Source organism: Pleurodeles waltl, chromosome 10 (genome assembly GCF_031143425.1).
Source record: "Pleurodeles waltl isolate 20211129_DDA chromosome 10, aPleWal1.hap1.20221129, whole genome shotgun sequence".
NCBI lineage: Eukaryota > Metazoa > Chordata > Amphibia > Caudata > Salamandridae > Pleurodeles > Pleurodeles waltl.
Genome location: NC_090449.1, coordinates 242,256,520 through 242,273,612, shown reverse-complemented (window position 1 = coordinate 242,273,612; position 17,093 = coordinate 242,256,520). Strand labels below are relative to the sequence as shown.

At 46.5% G+C, this 17,093-nt stretch overlaps 1 protein-coding gene across 1 annotated transcript in view; it reads right to left on the bottom strand.

Moving 5' to 3' along the window:
* The window catches only part of VWA3A (von Willebrand factor A domain containing 3A), a 541,655-nt gene that overhangs the window by 233,029 nt on the left and 291,533 nt on the right, over positions 1-17,093 (bottom strand). Inside the window, exons 20-21 of the mRNA XM_069210293.1 lie at positions 15,915-16,113; positions 15,625-15,695 (exon numbers count right to left, since the gene is read on the bottom strand). Coding sequence (XP_069066394.1) covers positions 15,625-15,695; positions 15,915-16,113 — 270 coding nt within the window. The remainder of the gene's footprint in view (positions 1-15,624; positions 15,696-15,914; positions 16,114-17,093) is intronic.

Genomic DNA, 17,093 nt, shown 5'->3' with positions numbered 1-17,093 from the left:
GCCAGGTTAGAGGAAGAAAACGTTTTCTTACCAAGCTGATCCAGCCTCTTGGATTCCCTATCCGGGGGAGCGGAAGGGATGGCTCCATGGGAAGTGGAGGCCTAGACCAAGCTCTCCAAGGTGGGGTTTTGGGTGAGGAAACTAGGATCATTAGGAGCTGGTCTATGGCGGTGGCCAAATGTGCTATTTATAGGACCCCCGGTGCTGGTTTTGGACCACGTCCCAAGCACGACATCAGTGAGGGCTTCGTTAAAGGGTAACATCGGTTCTGACGTGGAAACCCCCGGGTGAAGCACCTCCGTCAGGAGGTTAGTCCTGACTGACACCGTAGGCAAATCTAGGTCCAGGACCTCAGCTGCCCTACGTACCACCATAGCATATGAAGCTCCCTCCTGTGTAGCCACAGTAGGAGGTGAAAGCACGCCATTATCTGGAGAAGTATCCAGTCCACTGGCTTCCCCTAGTTCCTCATGCCAGTCCATATGTTCCATACCATAATCTAAAGAGTCCTGAGACCCCTCCCATTCCTCATCTGTACCTGGATGATCAAAATAAACCTCAGGCACAGATCTAGCCCCTGTCGGCGCTGTCAAAGTCAGAATCTGCATCGTACGATGTTGTTCCGGCTCTGGATCATCTGGAAGAGGATGGGTCTAGTACCACCGGTGGGTGCCAGCAGAGCGGGGAGCGTTGACGTCAAAAACGACGCTGGAGGAGGCCGACTGTGTGCTCTCGCCGTTGTTTCGGATCCGGTATCAGATCCAGGAGTCCCCAACGGCTCCGAGGCCCATGCCACCAGTGTGGAATCCAAAGGGGCCACTGATGATCCTGCAGACCTCGAAGGCGCATGGCATCGTAAAACTCTCTGAGCTGAGCAGGGTTTGCTTTGGCTCCTGGAAAGGGGGGAGGCTTGAAGTCCGCCCTGGCATCGGTTCCGCGGAACCATGCCTGGAACATCGACGTTCCCGAGATGCCTCTTCGGCCGACGGGCATGGAGAAGTCAAAGTCTGCTTGGATTTTTTCTTTTTGTGCCTCTTCCCCGAGTGCCCGGAGGACCTCAAGTGTGAAGGAGAGGACTTAGGGCTCTTGGAGCAGTCCCGCAAGCTCCTCCTCGATCGGGACCGTGACCTCCTAGGAGTCGCCCCAACCGAAGTTGACTGCTGGGTTGCCATGAGCTTCAGAGATCGCTCTCTGAAAGCTTTTAGGGCCATGGCCCAGCAATTGAAAGATGACTTTGATACGTGGTCTCTGTCGAGGCACCAGAGACATACCTGATGGGGGTCTGTCACCGACATGGCGTGATGACATGCTCCACACAGCTTGAACCCCATCTTCCATGATGTCATCCTTGCACAGACTTGAAAAAGCTTCGACAAAATGGTCAAACAAGACCTACCAAAAAAGGCAGAGGGTAGCTCAAATCTGGACCTGCACTTAACCGGCACGGAAGGAAAAGAACTGAAGTACGCATGCGGGGGTGGTGCCTTTATAGGGAACCGTGACATCACAGATGGCTCCAACGCCGCCACGCAGATCGGAATGACGCCACCCATCAGAGCGCGCAGGGTACCTCTCAGCTAAAAATTCCGGATTCCAAGCTGACACCAGGAAATTGTAAGGTAAGGAATCTGCAGCTAGAAGTCTCTATCAGATATCTATTTTTTTTGTAGAGCCTCTCTTCTGCAGCTGTTTGTTTCAAGGCACTGTTCAACTAGGCAATCTATTTATTAATAGCTTTTGCTAAGATATGAATATACAAAACAAATACAGATGTGAAGAGTCTCCAGGATACTGTTTACTTTTCTGACTACTATCATCCCTTTCAATGGCAACCACTCCCATGAGTTGACGCACTGGCTCAACTCCTCTACCAGCTGAAACTCTGCCCTTGCCCTCCACGTTAGCTTAACTTCAGCAAATCACACTCCCTTTCTCCACTGTAAACCCAGGGAACAGATACTGTGTTCATGCTCCTTGCTTTCCCTGGTCTATATAGTCCCCAATGTAAACCTCCTACAGAGTATATCACTCTGTTACTTTGTAGCTAGGTTTGCACTGTATAAGTCACAAGCAAAAAGTAATACCAGTAATGTAGGTACTTGAGCAGGCATGTGAATCGATTTTATGATGAAGGGGTCAGATATTTGTCTGTAATTTACCACAACGGCTAGGTACCTGTGTCTTACCAAGATAAGATTTCAAGGAAAATAAGTACAAAGATGTGTTAGACGGTGCACTAGTTACCGCATTGGTATTATCCTATGTGATACTACTCCTTAATTTTGCTAAAACGTATTGTTTGGGTCATCCAATGCATTTACAGGAGTCAGCCGACCATTTGTTTATGCTGAAGGCAGCCCATCTAGTGGCCATCTTGGATTTCCATAAATGAAAATAGTCTCAGCTGGAGGGTCTTAGATTTACTGTGTCAGGCTTGAATCTACTTGGCAATACCAAGTGGTTTCCTGAAGCATAATTAATCACTCTCCAGGGCTATGGAATTTGTTGGACCTGGCCCTCTTTGTAGGGTTATCCCCAATCATTTTCCATTCCTCCTTCTGCTTTCCTTAGGACTCTGGGTAATTTACCAGTGCTGATCAGTACTAAAGTGCATGTGCTCTCTCCTTTAAACTTGGTATGATTACTTTACACATTTAATTTACGTATAAGTTCCTTGTACAGTGGTATTCCATATACAGAAAGCCTGCAGATTAAATGTGTAGGAAAGTGCCCTCTTTCTTGGCATGGTTACCCCCATTTTCTGCCTGTTATCAGTGTGCTTGACTGTGTTCACTGGGATCCTGCTAACCAGGACCACAGTGATTATGCTCTCTCCTCTAAATTTGGTTTCTGGTAACCTTTTGTTCCCACAATTTTGTTCCCACAATTGGTATACTGGTCCCCCCATATAAGTCCCTAGTATATGGTACCTAAGTACCCAAGGCATTGGGGTTCCAGGGGATCCTTATGGGCTGCAGAAGTTATTCTGCCACCCATAGGGAGCCAATGCAAAGGGTTTTGGAGGCCTGCCATTGCAGTCTGTGTGAACCGGGTACACGCACCCAGTTTCACTACAGGTCGACTGTAAATCACTCCTATGGTAGGCCCTCTCAGCCCAGAGGGCAGGGTGCAGGGTGTGTGAGGGCACCCCTCCACTAGCAGAGGCACCCCCACGAACTCCAGCCCAATTTTACTGGACTTCGTGAGGGCAGGGATGCTATTTTATATGTGTAATGGACATAGGTCACTACCTATGTCCAGCTACATAATTGTAACTCCGAACCTGGGCATGTTTGGTATCAAACATGTCGGAATCATACCCCAATACTATTGCAAGTATTGGAAGTATGATTCAATGCTCTCTGGGGGCTCCTTAGAGGACCCCCAGCATTGCTCCACCTGTCTTACAGGGTTGTCCGGGCAGCCCAGCTGCTGCCACCACTCAGACAGGTTCTGCCCTCCTGCTGATTGATCTGATCAAGCCCAGGAAGGCAGAACAAAGGATTTCCTTTGGGAGAGGGAGGTAACACCCTCTCCCTTTGGTACTAAGCATGACTGGCTTGGGAAGGGTAGCCTCCCCAAGCCACTGGTTTGCTTGGAAGGGCACATTTGATGCCCTCCGGACATAAACCAGTCCACACCATTTCAGGGACCCCCAGTCCCTGCTCTGGTGTGAAACTGGACAATGGAAAGGGGAGTGACCACTCCACTGTCCATCACCACCCCAGGGGTGGTGCCCAGAGCTCCTCCAGGGGGTCCCTGGGTTCTGACATCTTGAGCCCAAGGTTGGCAGGGGACTTTGGGAGCAGCTGAGTGGCCAGGCAAGGCTAGTGACGTCAGAGGCACCCTCTGATAAGTAGTTACCTGGTTAGGTGACCAAGACCCCTCTTTGGGCTATATAGGGCCTTCCTCTAGGATGGGCCTCAGATTCTGCTTGCAAGATTCCAGCAGGACTCCTCTGCAATCTCTGCTTCACCTTCTGGCCTCTGGAACTGCAACTGTACCCTCCAGGAACCCACAAGCTGCAGATCCACGAGGAAGACTCTTCTGCAACATTGTATCCAGAATTCCTGCCAGCTTTGCAAAATTTCCCTGGCCGTGCTTCCTCATAAGACTGCAACTCTTCAGCCTGCACAAAAAGAAGAAGGAATCTCCCTTGGGGTGAAGGCATCACTTCCCTGCATCTACAAGTACATGGCTGCATTGACGACTGGCTGCGTGGATCACCCCCCATCCTGAGTGGCATGGTTCCTGCATCATGGGTGGTGGTCCCGAGAGCTCCCTTTGGTCCTCTCTACCAGCTGTCACACTTTGGTGTTGGTAAGTCCTTTCCACTCCACGCAAGACAGCACCCCGTGCACCATGTCCTTTGCAGCTGCCAAGGCTTGCTTGTTTCATCTCCAAGGGGAATTTCAGGCAACGTGTAGCTCCAGCCCCCAGCACTCCCTCCTGCAACTCCTGGGCCTCTGCGTGGTCCTCCTGCTACGTGGGAGCAACTTCTGAGGTGCTGCATGGGCTGCTTCAGCAAATTCTGTGTCCCTGTCCTGTGGGACACCTGTGGGTGCTGCCTCGGCTCCTGCGGGTCTTCTGCGATGCGGAGGGTCCCCTGTGACTACCCCTCCTGGGTAGAGTCCTCCTGGACCTTGCTGGTCCCCAGCAGCACCTCTTTTCCGCCAACCACGAATTTGCCTTTGCCAAGGCTTGTTGGTGGAAATCCTTCACTGACACCATCCGCAATCCAGCACTCAGTGTGGGACACCTTTTGCATGCATCAGTAACTATTCTCCAGCTTCTGTGCTGAAGTGCTGACCTGTCTTCCTTCTTCGTAGGCCAACTCCAAAAGGTACCTCTGGGTGGGTAGTATCTCCTACTACTCCTGGACTCCACAGACACTTCTAGACTTGATCCCCTCTCTCCACAGGTCTCCATCTTCCGTAATCTATTGCTGATTTCTTGCAGGCTGTTCTGGGTGTCCTCTTTTTCTTCTTTTCATCCTTTGGGGTAGTTTTGGGGAAATCCAGTGTTTTACTCCTGCATTCTTGGTCGCTGGGGTGTACTGCATTACTTACCTGTGTGGTTTACTAGTAATCCCAGCATCCCTCTACATGATTTACTTACCTAGGTGGGGGCACTGTGTTCGCATTCCACTTTCTTAGTATATTGTTTGGGCTCCCCCTAGGGTTACTATTTCCATTTTACACTGTTTTCCAACCTTTTTATGCCTCTTACTGTTTATTAATATATATATATATATATGTATATGTGTGTGTGTGTGTATTTACTTACCTCCTATTGGAGGGTTGCTGCTCTAGTATTTTTCTGATACTGTGTGCCAAAAATAAAGTACTTTTATTTTTGTACAACCAAGTGTTTTCTTTCTCATGTGTAAGTACTTTGAGACTGTAGTGGTATTGCTGCGCTTTGCATGTCTCCTAGATAAGGCTTGGCTGTTTATCCACAGCTACCTCTAGAGAGCCTGGCTTCTAGACACTGCCTACACTTTACTGAAAGGGGATACCTTGACCTAGTTTAAGGTGTAAGTACCATAGATACCCACCACACACCAGGCCAGCTTCTTACAAAATGCTACTAGTGGGTCTGCAGGGCAGCTTGCGCCATCCACAGAAGTAGCCTTTCAAACCTTTCTGGCCTGCCACTGCAGGGTCTGCGTGAGCAGTTTGCTGCCACATTGACTAGGCATTTAAAGTTACTTGCCAAGCCTGAAACTCCCCTTTTACTATGTATAGGTCACCCCTAAGATAGGTCCTAGGGAACCCTATGGGCAGGGTGCTTTGTAGGTAAACAACATGTGCCTTCGTTGTGAGGCATGTCCTAGAAGTGACAAACAGCCTATTTGGGTTCTCACTGCTGTGAGGCCTGGTCCTTTCATAGGCTAGCCTTGGGAATTTCCTTAAAGGTACTTAAGTGGTAATTTCTGATCTGTGAGGAGTAGCGTGAGCATGTTTGGTATGTTTGGACAAATTCTGCTTATTGGTGTAGGGGGGCTGTAGGAAAGTGCCACTGTTAGCATGATTACCCCCCTCCACACACACACACACACACACACACTTTTTGCCTAGTGTTCATGCCAGCTTTGATTGCAAGTGCGCTGGGATCCTGTTAACTAGGCCCCAGCACAAGTGTTCTTTCCCAAAAATAGTACCTTTGTTTCCACTGAACCTGGCACACACTTAAGTCCCTTGTAAAAGATACCCATGGTACCAAGGGCCCTGTGGCCAGGGAAGGTCTCTAAGGGCTGCCGCATGTATTATGCCACCCTAGGGGACCCCCTCACCCAGTACATGTACACTGCCTTGCAGTCTGTGTGTGCTGGTGGGGAGAAAAATATAAAGTTGACATGGCACACCTCTCAGGGTGCCATGCCCACAAACCACTGTCTATGGCATAGGTAAGTCACCCCTCTAGCAGGCCTTACAGCCCTAAGGCAGGGTGCACTATACCACAGGTGAGGGCATAGATGCATGAACAATATGCTCCTACAGTGTCTGAGTCCATTCTTAGACATTGTAAGTGCAGTGTGGCCATATTGAGTATATGGTCTGGGAGTTTGTCATTACGAACTCCACAGCCCCATATTGGCTTCACTGAATACTGGGAAGTTTGGTATCAAAGGTATCTTAAAGATGCCCCATGTATGTTAACCAAACTGCTAGTGTAGGACTGACCGGTCTGTGCCAGCTGGCCACTTTCAGACAAGTTTCTGACCACATGGGATGAGTGCCTTTGTGCACTCTGTGGTCAGAAACAAAGCCTGTCCTGGGTGGAGGTGCTTCACACGTCCCCCCTGCAGGAACTGTAACACCTGGTGGTGAGCCTCAAAGCCTCAGGACTCGGATTATAGAGCCCAAGGGCACTCCAGCTAGTGGAGCTGCCTGTTCCCCCGGACAAATCCCCACTTTTGGCGGCAAGTCTGTTGGAAAAATTAGGGAAAACAGGGAGGAGTGACCACCCTAGCCAGGACCACCCCTAAGGTGTCCAGAGCTGAGGTGACCCCTCCCTACAGAATCCTCCATCTTAGTTTGGAGGACAGGGACCAATAGGATTAGGTTTGTGCCCCCCTCCCCAAAGGGAGTGGGCACATGGAGAGTGTAGCCACCCTCAGGGACAGTAGCAATTGGCTACTGCTCTCTGACCCCTATAACACCCCATAATCTAGGATTTAAGAGCCTCCCTGAACCCAGTGCACCAGATTCCTGGGGACCTACAAGAAGAAGAAGGACTGCTTAACTGAAACCCCCAGCAGAGAAGAAGGAAGATGAAAACTGCTTTGGCCCCAGCCCTACCGGCCTGTCTCCTGCTTCAAAGAACCTGCAAAAGAACAGCGACGCGTCCAGCGGGCCCAGTGACCTCTACTTTGCTCCAGAGGACTGCCCTACACCACAAAGGACCCTGTCCAAGAAAATCAACAACTAAGGACTCCCTCCTCACTCCGGAAGCGTGAGTCGTGACCACTCTGCATCCGACGCCCAAGGCCTGTGTCCACATGGTCCACCCAGCTAGAGAAGGTCTCCAGGCAATTGCGAGCAAGTGCCCACCCTGGGTTGACCTCTCCACCCCTCCACAATGACGCCTGCAGAGGGAATCCCGAGGACCCCCCTGACCGAGAAGCACCGGACGAAGATTTCTGACGCCTAAAGACAAATTGCACCCACGCTCCCAGGCCTTGGAGAACCCGACCTCCGGTGCAGCAATGTTCAGCAGGCGGCCCTCTTCCCTGTCCACCCGATGGTGTGCCCGAGACACACACCCTGGACCTCGCCTACAGCTTCTGAGTGACCCCAGCGGTCCCCTCATCGACCAGCATTAGAAACCCGACGTCCTGTTTGCATCCTGCACCCGGCCACCCTTGTGCCGCTGATGGTGTGTGTTTAGTGCCTACTTGTGGCTCCTCCAGTGCTCCTCTAACCCTCCCGGTCTGCCCTCCGAGTCGCGGGTACTTACCTGCAGGCAGACCTGAGTCCGAGTACCCCCTGTCTCCATAGGAGCCCACATTAAATTTGCTCATCTTTGACCTCTGCAACTGGCCGGCCCTGTGTTGCTGGTGGTGGGTGTTTGGAGTTAACTTGAACCCCAACCGGTGGACTGCCTAAAAACCAGAGACTGAAACTGTACTTACCTATAAAACGATCTAACATTTTTTCCCCCCAGGAACTGGTTCTGAAAATTGCAATGTGTCCATTTTTTAAACAGATTGTTGCCAATAATTGAAAAAAAAACTGAATAAGAGACAGATTTCAAACAAAGTACTGCTGATACGTGTGTGAAATACGAATCTATTGAAGTACTTACCTGCAACTTGAATCTTGTGGTTTTAAAAATAAATTAAGAAAATATATTTTTGATACATGAAAACCATTGGTCTGGAGTTAAGTCATTGAGTGTGTGCTTCTCCTATTGTCTATGTGTGTACAACAAATGCTTTGCACTACCCTCTGATAAGCCTAACTGCTCGACCACACTACCACAAAAGAAAGCATTAGTATTAGTATTATCTACTTTAGCCTCTGTTAAGCCTCTGGGGAACCCCTGGACTCTGTGCACACTCTATCTCACTTTGATATAGTATATACAGAGCCAGCTTCCAATAGGGATTTTTCATTACTAATGTAGAAATGCTGCTTTTAGAAAGGGGGCATTTCACTGTGCTTGTGACTCTTGTGCTTTGCAGCCTGACACAGGTAGAGTGACAGTTGGGTTTGTGCATACTTTCCAGACAGCCATCACACAGGGAGGGTTAGGTTTAACCGGATTACATCTGTATACTGAATGGTCTTCCTGGGCTGAAAGATGAGGGGCGCACTTTCATTTGTATAGGCTGTATCCTGCCCCCACACAAAGAGCTTGTTTACCCCCTACTGATTTCTGGCTCCAGGGCTAGAGTTGAAAGTGGGTGTTGTGCATGTTTAAGGTTCCTTTGAGGTTCTCCCTAGATCAAAGTCATTTTGAGTATAAGTACAGGGGCTGTGACCCCATGAATTTACACACTGTGTGGGACTTGTAACAAACGCTGCTGGCTCTACATGCTGCACCAAAGGACTGCTGTGCTGCCAGAAAAGATCACCACTTGGACTATTTTGCTCTGTTGTGCTGACCTGCTTGCTTGCTACACACTCTGCCAATCTGCTAAACCCAGTGTGCTGTTCTGCTTCCAGCCTGCCTGTGCCTCATGCTCCCCAGTGTTCTCAATGGATTGGTGGCTGGCCCTCCCTGCTCCTTGGGGGTATGGAAAGATTCCAGTTGCAACCCTGAACTATCCAAGGGTTTGAAGTCTGGCAACCTAAAACTTCAAGTTCTGCACATGGTGAGTGCTGCGTGAGGCCCTGTGTTTTCCCCGGCGTGTAGTGGGATTGGCTTGCCTAGGGAGACCAGCACCTCTTGCTGAATGGTGTCATTAGTGAATGTCGAGTTCTTTTCTCTTTGGGGCCCCAGTATCTTTGGGATACTCGTCATTTCCCTGCACCGCCTCTTCAAGGAGAGAGAGAGAGAGCCATCGGCAACGAGGGACGACCACAGAAAGGAAAGCCTTGGTGAAGGCTGAAGCGCCGTCCAGCAGTCCTGCCCACCCCGGGAGCTGCATAGCAGCGCAACTCCCCTGCTTTCAAGCCAGGTGCAGGGATCTGTAGGCACAGTGCAGCTGACTCCCGGCCGGTGCTGCCGGAAGAACATGTAGTGCTTGACTGCCCCCTTGACGACATACTCTCTAGCACTTCTAGCAATGGGCCCCCAGGGGCGTGTTCAGCCATCACACTCATCAGCCCTGGGGGCACACTCGTGGGATTACCCACACCAGGGCCGGAGGGGCAAATCCTGAATCTCCCTCCATCCATTTGTTGGGCTGGCGAAGGCAGTGGTGAGTGGCCCGGCAAAATCGTTCTGTGGAATTCTGCCAGGTGGTGCATCCTTCATCCCCCACCTCAGTTTGCACCTACCTTGGGGCATTTGTCCTACATTCCTGGGAGTTCACCCTCTGGAGAGGACCCCAAAATGACACGGGTTGTATTTGAAAACCAGGTGTTCCAGACATTACCGTATACAGACAAACAATAATCTGGCTTGTAAAGCTCAAAAACGTAATCATCCTTCAAGATGGAATAGAGAGGGGAGCCAGATTAGGGAACTGTACAGACTAGGAGTGTGTGAAATTTGAGTAATTTCCTTTTGCGTTATTACCCAAATTTCCGAAAAAATATGTGAAATTACGTGAAACTTAATGAAATGCAAAATCTAGCACTTAGGGATATATTTTAGCACGAAATGTGTCCTTGAGTCTGTTTTGGACACGAGGACGCATTTTGCTAAAGCACTCCATGGACTCTGGTTGAGAGCGGTGTCAATCACAGAAACAGGGCCTCTGAATGGTGGACAGAGTAGGGCAGAAGCTGAGACAAATACATTAGAACCAGTGGTTGTATTGATCCCACCAACCATCTCACTACCCCACCCCACACTAATGGCCACACCTAACTTCTATTAATTCAATCTAGCACAAAGAAAGTGGAGGTCGTGCTTGCAATGGTTTTCTTGAGAGTGCAAGGCTAATCTCACTAACTAACAATAACCAATAACCAGTGGATTAAACAGCTGATCTTGGGTTCTGGAACAGTGTGTTGCCCGCGTAAAGAGCTAGCAAGCGCTATTTAAATGCAACTGCAGTACTATAAAATATGTACGGATTCCTGCGTAGTGTTCCATTAACTTGACAAAATCTGAAATATTACCAGACTAATAGACTGCAACAAATAATTTGGTCACCAAAACACGTTTTTCTCTTTTAACTATGCTTGCTATTTTTTTGTGTTAGTGGTTGTCAACAGGAAGCAGGGAGACCACATGACTATTTTTTGCAACAGCAATGATGTTGTTCTGACCTATTAGTCTCATGTGGCGCTTATTACAAACTTTGTTGCAAGCTTTTTAATTAAAACTAAACAGGGTTCATTAAGGATCTGCACCAGAGTTATGAAGCCTTGTGTGGGGATAGCTTGGCTCCATGACAGTCCATATCTTTGGAAACCCTCCTCATCCTGGTCAAAATCTGTGACGTCAGGTATAGAAAAAACGATTTCTGAAGGGCAAAGTCAGACAAAACTGGAAACCCTCTCTGAGTGTTCCTGGTTTCAGAGACATTAACATGATTTAATTGACCTCATGTTAACCCGGAGGTGGAAGAGTCAGCTTGACTACACTGTCCATGATAGTGGTAGAGAAACATCGAACCCAGTGGAAGACTTTGGACCTGATTCAGATGTTGGCGGATGGAATACTCCGTCACAAACGTGACGAATATCCCGACCACCATATTACCATCCCCATAGGGTATCATGGGATCATAATAAGGCAGACAGGATATCTGTCATGTTTGTGATGAAGTATTCCCCTCCGCCGACATCTAAATCAGCCCCTTTATTCGTGAGAGGTAGAAAACCTGAAACTCCTTTGTTTTATTCTTTTCCTTGCTTTGGTTTGGACTTTAAAAGGCAAGGGTAGGGACTGAACTGTAGGGGGTCTCAGCACCAAATACTGCCTGAAGGACAGACTTACATTCCCCTTCACCATTTTCTTTCCCTCAGGTTCTTTGAATCCCAAATGTGCTTCAACCATCTTAAGATGTTACTTAAGACCGCAGTAGCCAAAGGGCTATTTAGTCTTGCTTACCCATGTCTGCACTCCTCCAACTGAGGATGAAATCACACGTCTTGTCGAGGAGACACTTTTCCCTCTTGTACATCTTTTGAAGTCAGCTCTGAAGTGATAGCTCTTGGGTTCCAGAGCAGAAAGGTCATGAGCTGACCGGACAATGGTTTCCAGGACAGATTGTGTAGGTTCTATGCAGGTCATCTATAGAACACTGGGTGCTGCAACCATGACATCTCTTGAAGGTAGGTAGTAGAGGCATGCACACCTTCTCGAAAGGGTGAGGAAAGGAAGGAAAGCTATTTAAAAATGAAACAGGGGTGCTCCTTGGCCTTTTCTTAACTTGTGAAAGAAACTGATGCTCACACGTAAAGTTGCAAACGTGAAGCAGATTCCAGTCCACATGGGTAGTAAAGAGGAACCTAGCTTGCTGAATGTGTTGGGGGTAGAGGGTAGCAGTGTGGAGGGTCATGCCTGACCAGTACCAGTGGTGCACAGCCTTGCATTAAACAGGTTTGTAACATATCTTTGGGTCCCACCAGATAGAAGGGCCAGACATCCAAGCCCAAATGCGTGGAAATAGTCTCACCAAAGTGGCGGGGGAAGCAGTAGTGACAGTATACACTGCCTTGCCCTCTATCCGATGACATTACACATCTAATTATCCCAACTATCAGACTCCTTTATGCTGCTGAGGGCCATGGGGAAAGGAGAGCAGTGGTAACTATACTGTAGGAAGTAAAATCCTGTTTACTTTTGGTTTCTGCAGCTACCATCATGAGACAAGTGATAATAAGGGCAGCACCAGGGGTACCAGAGGGCAAACTGGGGGTAACAAATGCTACCTCTGTGCTACCCCTAATTGGCGTCCAGGTACATGCGTCGTCGGTGTGCATTTTTCAGCATTCCCTATTCTATTTGCCCTATCCAGACGACACAGCTGCTAGGTAATAAGGTACACGTATTGTTGGTAGTATTAATGGACATTTGAGTAACCCTCACCAGGCTAGATATTGTGAAGTATAAATGAGAGAGACAAAGTAAATGACAAAAATTGCACTTGTATGCATCTTTTTTAAAGTATTTTATGTCAGAGCAATTTGGCACCTTATTGCCACATGCCCATCGACCAAGGGAAACTGCTGTGCAATTGGCACCCAAAGAGCTCAAGCAACTCGTGCCAAATGATACAGTCAAGATACAGACAAGAGCAACCATCACAGCCCCATAATTATTAAGTAACTAGTTAAAAACTGACTAATTTTATCCATTCTGTTGAATCAATTGATCAAATGTCATAAAAAAGGAAAAGTGCATACCTTCCAAATTGCACAGTACCAAGAGGTATGTTTCTAGGTCCTATATCTTTGCTCTGCACTGTGGTAGCCGATTTCTTGTTTGCATCAAGAAATGGGAGGTTGCCTCAGTAACCTTTGTTAGTACTGTTACAGAGGTTGGGGGTGAAGGCAGACCTAGCCCTCCAAGGACCTGCTCCCTCCGACAGCTTGCCCCCTCTGTGTCCCACCTCTTCCCCGCCAGCTCTCATAGTAGGAATTATTCTAAAGTTATCAGGTTTGGAATATTGGTAAGACAGATGTGTTAGCACTCTTTCAATACTGGCTTCCAATATTCTGTTAAGTACATATTAAAGCCACTTCTTTGGAGGTAGCTAGTTGACAGAAACAGAAACAAGAAATGAGTCAGGCGTTAAGAGGTGACAAATCCTGCTGCTAATCAGTCACAGGTTTCCCTTTGAAATTTTGACTAAATCAATAAGAATAGATTAATCACTGGTAATAAACAGATATTCTACAAATGGGAAATAAACTACTTTAGGGGGATACCTTACAGTAACATTAAAAAAAAAACATGCATTATTGATTTTGATGACTGATCCTTTACTTTCATGCTCTCTGGAGCAACTTTCTGTTCTACATCATTTATTCTTGACACCCTTTAAGCTGATATTTTCTTACATCTACCGATTACAGTTTCATACATAAGCAACACAAGTTTTCACTTTACAAGCTTTAGTCAATTCATTATGAAAACTGTGTAAAGTTGTGGATGAGGGGTATCTATGATTTCTCTATCTGTGTTCGGGGCTTCGATAGGTATTACCTCTGTGTTGCCAGGAGTAAATTGGAGCAATCTGAATCTTCATTGTTGAAAATGCAGATCTAACACATCTGTTGATGAGCACATCAATTAACTGTAAGGTGGATCTGTGGCCCCGATTATGAGGTGAGTGCATCACCAGGTTAACTCTGATACTCTGGGATGTGGGTTTTGCCCGGTATGGTAAATACCCCAAATTCCGAGTTATGCCACTGAGAATAATGAGAAATTTCATGCAGAAGAGTTGCTTTCTTTACCGAATTCCACATCTACTGAGATCTAACACATTTTCCCCTGTACATTTCAAAAGGTTTGACTGGACACAATTTACCAGGGAAAACTGGGTGTGGACTGTGGAGGGGATCGGGTTAATTACTGCATTATTTGAAATTTTGATCCCAGTGCACAATTCAATTTGACAAGGGTCGGAACGTATCCCCAACCGCGGCCTATGAACAAGACACAATTCTTTAATTTTCAAAAATAAGGCTATAAAGTAAATGTTAAAAAGGACAAGGGTTAGACGAGCCCTCCGAGATTCCACATGTGGGTGTTGTGCCATGGAGCAACACTGAGTTTTTGTTTCCTTTTCAAGGAGAACCATCAAATTGTTAAACTGCTGATACAGGCAATAGGACTCTCGAGGTGGCCATTCATAGGAAGCCTTTATCATAGTAGCTTTTAAACCTCACAAGGACTTCTTGAGGAACCAAGGTATCCATTTAATGTTTGATACATATATTAAGAAATATTTTTTGAATTAACAGAACATAGACTAAAGTGGCGCTCACGAAGCATAAAAGAAGGCAAACTAGCCTATTGGTTCTTGGAGATGATACTTAGTCACAAGTGCGGTACATTATTAAGGTCAAATGAGTCAATGTATTATCTCAATGATTGTTGACTCAGAAGGATGTTTATAATCCGATTTTGACCATTAGTCTCCTCCGTCTCCCTCTCTTCTGGTTGTTCATGTTTTTCATAGTTTCATTATAACTTTTCAATAACGTTTATTAATATCCTGTGTGGAATGTTGAGACTGGCTCAGCCTATCAGAATGGATGGAATGTGGACAATAACTACTTCCGTATATCTGCGATCACATCTCAGCGGAAGTGTGAAATAACAGCATGATGCGGGCAGAGACAGTGGATGGATGTGCCTGCCTGTCCTGGGTGAGACAGGGAAAACACTGCTTATGGCTTATCACCCACATGCTTTTGGCCATTAATATTTGGTTGATTGGCTTTTACCTTCATTGTGTAACTTCACTATAATTATGGGGCAGGCATACCTGCGATCTCGTCTCAGCGGGAGTGTGAAATAACAGCATGATGCGGGCAGAGACAGTGGGTGTATGTGCCTGCCTGTCCTGGCTGAGATAAGGTAGACACTGCTTACAGCCTTATCACCCACATGCTTTTAGGCAGTAATACTAGGTTGATTGGCTTTTACCGTCATTGTGTAACTTCGCCATTGGCTTTACCTATAAATATGGGACAGGCGCTTAGAAATAAATTCAATCAGAAGTATCTACAAACACCCTGAGCAGAAGGCGATAACACTGCAATAGTTGCATTTTAGTGCAACTTATTTTATCCATAATTCTATCAACTGTTTTTACTCATGCCTTGCGTAGTTTATAATTGACTGTGAATGCAAATAGGTTCTTGTATGTAAAATGGATGTCATTATAATAAAAATAAGAAAGGCCTTTAAACATAAACGTTTCTGATGTTACATCAAATGTATGCATGTATAAATTCAACAAATACATTCGCATTCCTGCAATACGTTTATACAATATTACTTCAGATCATATGCTTAGACTGTAGAATGTTTTCAGAGTACCTTTTTGGAGTAATTGACTGCCTTTTCCATTTCTGACAAAAGGCTGGTTATATCATCACTGTCAATGATACCTGAAAAACAAAGGTCTCGAGTGAACTGAGAATCACATTTTAAATTGATGGAAACCATAGTATCTATTTTCAATTAAAACAATCAGTTCTTAAAGACCGGTCTACAGATTCTAGCATGCCCCATTCAACTGCTATGTGTTCTTTAGTTAAAAGGTTTGTTGCATGCACATCACTCACAAAGAGACTAATCTTTAAATATTTTGGAAAATTAGTTTCTACCTGTTTCTTCAAACCAGTGGAACCTTCCATTGGCAGCATGTGCGATTTCCCTCAAAGAGCCGGTGGTGTCTTTTGTACTAGTGTAGCGGGCGGGAAGGGCGTCATCATCACAACCAAACCCGCTGATGGTGAAAAGGCAGACATGCAGCTGCACGTCACAACCGCCACAGGCCTCAGCAACGTACGCTGTCACCATGTCCTGGAAAGCAGACAATAGGGGCTGATAAGAGACCTCTGGGCAAAAATTCAACAGTTCCACTAACTCCTCTAACCTAAAAGTCACAAGCTTGAATTCCAGCAAATGGACTCAAACTTTCATTTTTGCTAGGGCAATATAATGAGTACCACTGAGTTGAGCAACAGGACTATCTAGGGTGGGATTACATAGATTATAGACCATCGGTTCGATTTTGGACTACGTTTCAGGATTACATTGATAGCACTGGTGCATTTTTCAACAACATCTGCATCACCACCAAGGGCAAAAATTCCATGTGCACTGACCTCTGATTTCAAAAACTAGGTCTTCTGCAATAGGCGTCGAGCAAAAATGTGTGTGAAAAACTACATCCATGCAATTTTCGTGATTTGGCCTGGGAAACGTACAGTGCTATGAAGTTTGCATCAAGGCACTCGAAAATTTACCAGTTGTACCTTAAAACTCTTCAGGTAATGCCTAAAACACAAGTTATTATCTGTGCCAGGAAGGCACAGTTGCCGAAAAGACACAATATAAATAATACACAATAATATAAGAATGAAAAAAAAGTAAAAAATAAAATAGACAATTCATGTAGGTGTTACATATAGAATTAGCTTGGCACCTTGATTATTCAGAGTACTATGAGGAACAGTAAACAGATATTAAAAAAAAATAATAGAAAAACAGTAATAGCATTCTATAAATCTAGGTAACCGCAGGATTAGGAGCTTCTTGTTCTTTGCTTTTTATAAGCAAGCACGGGTAAAGCCAATAGGCCTCACCTTTCAAAAGCAAACGTGGATATTTATGCTCTGCCAATGCTTGTCAGCGTTATAACATTTAATTCCCAACTCGGTATTCCTGTTCATAAACTGTAACAGTTACAACTCTGGCTGATGCTCGGTACAGTGAGAGTTGGAGACGGTCTTCCATTCGGTGAGGAACTCTCCAGCTCAGTGGTTCCCAACCTTTTGACT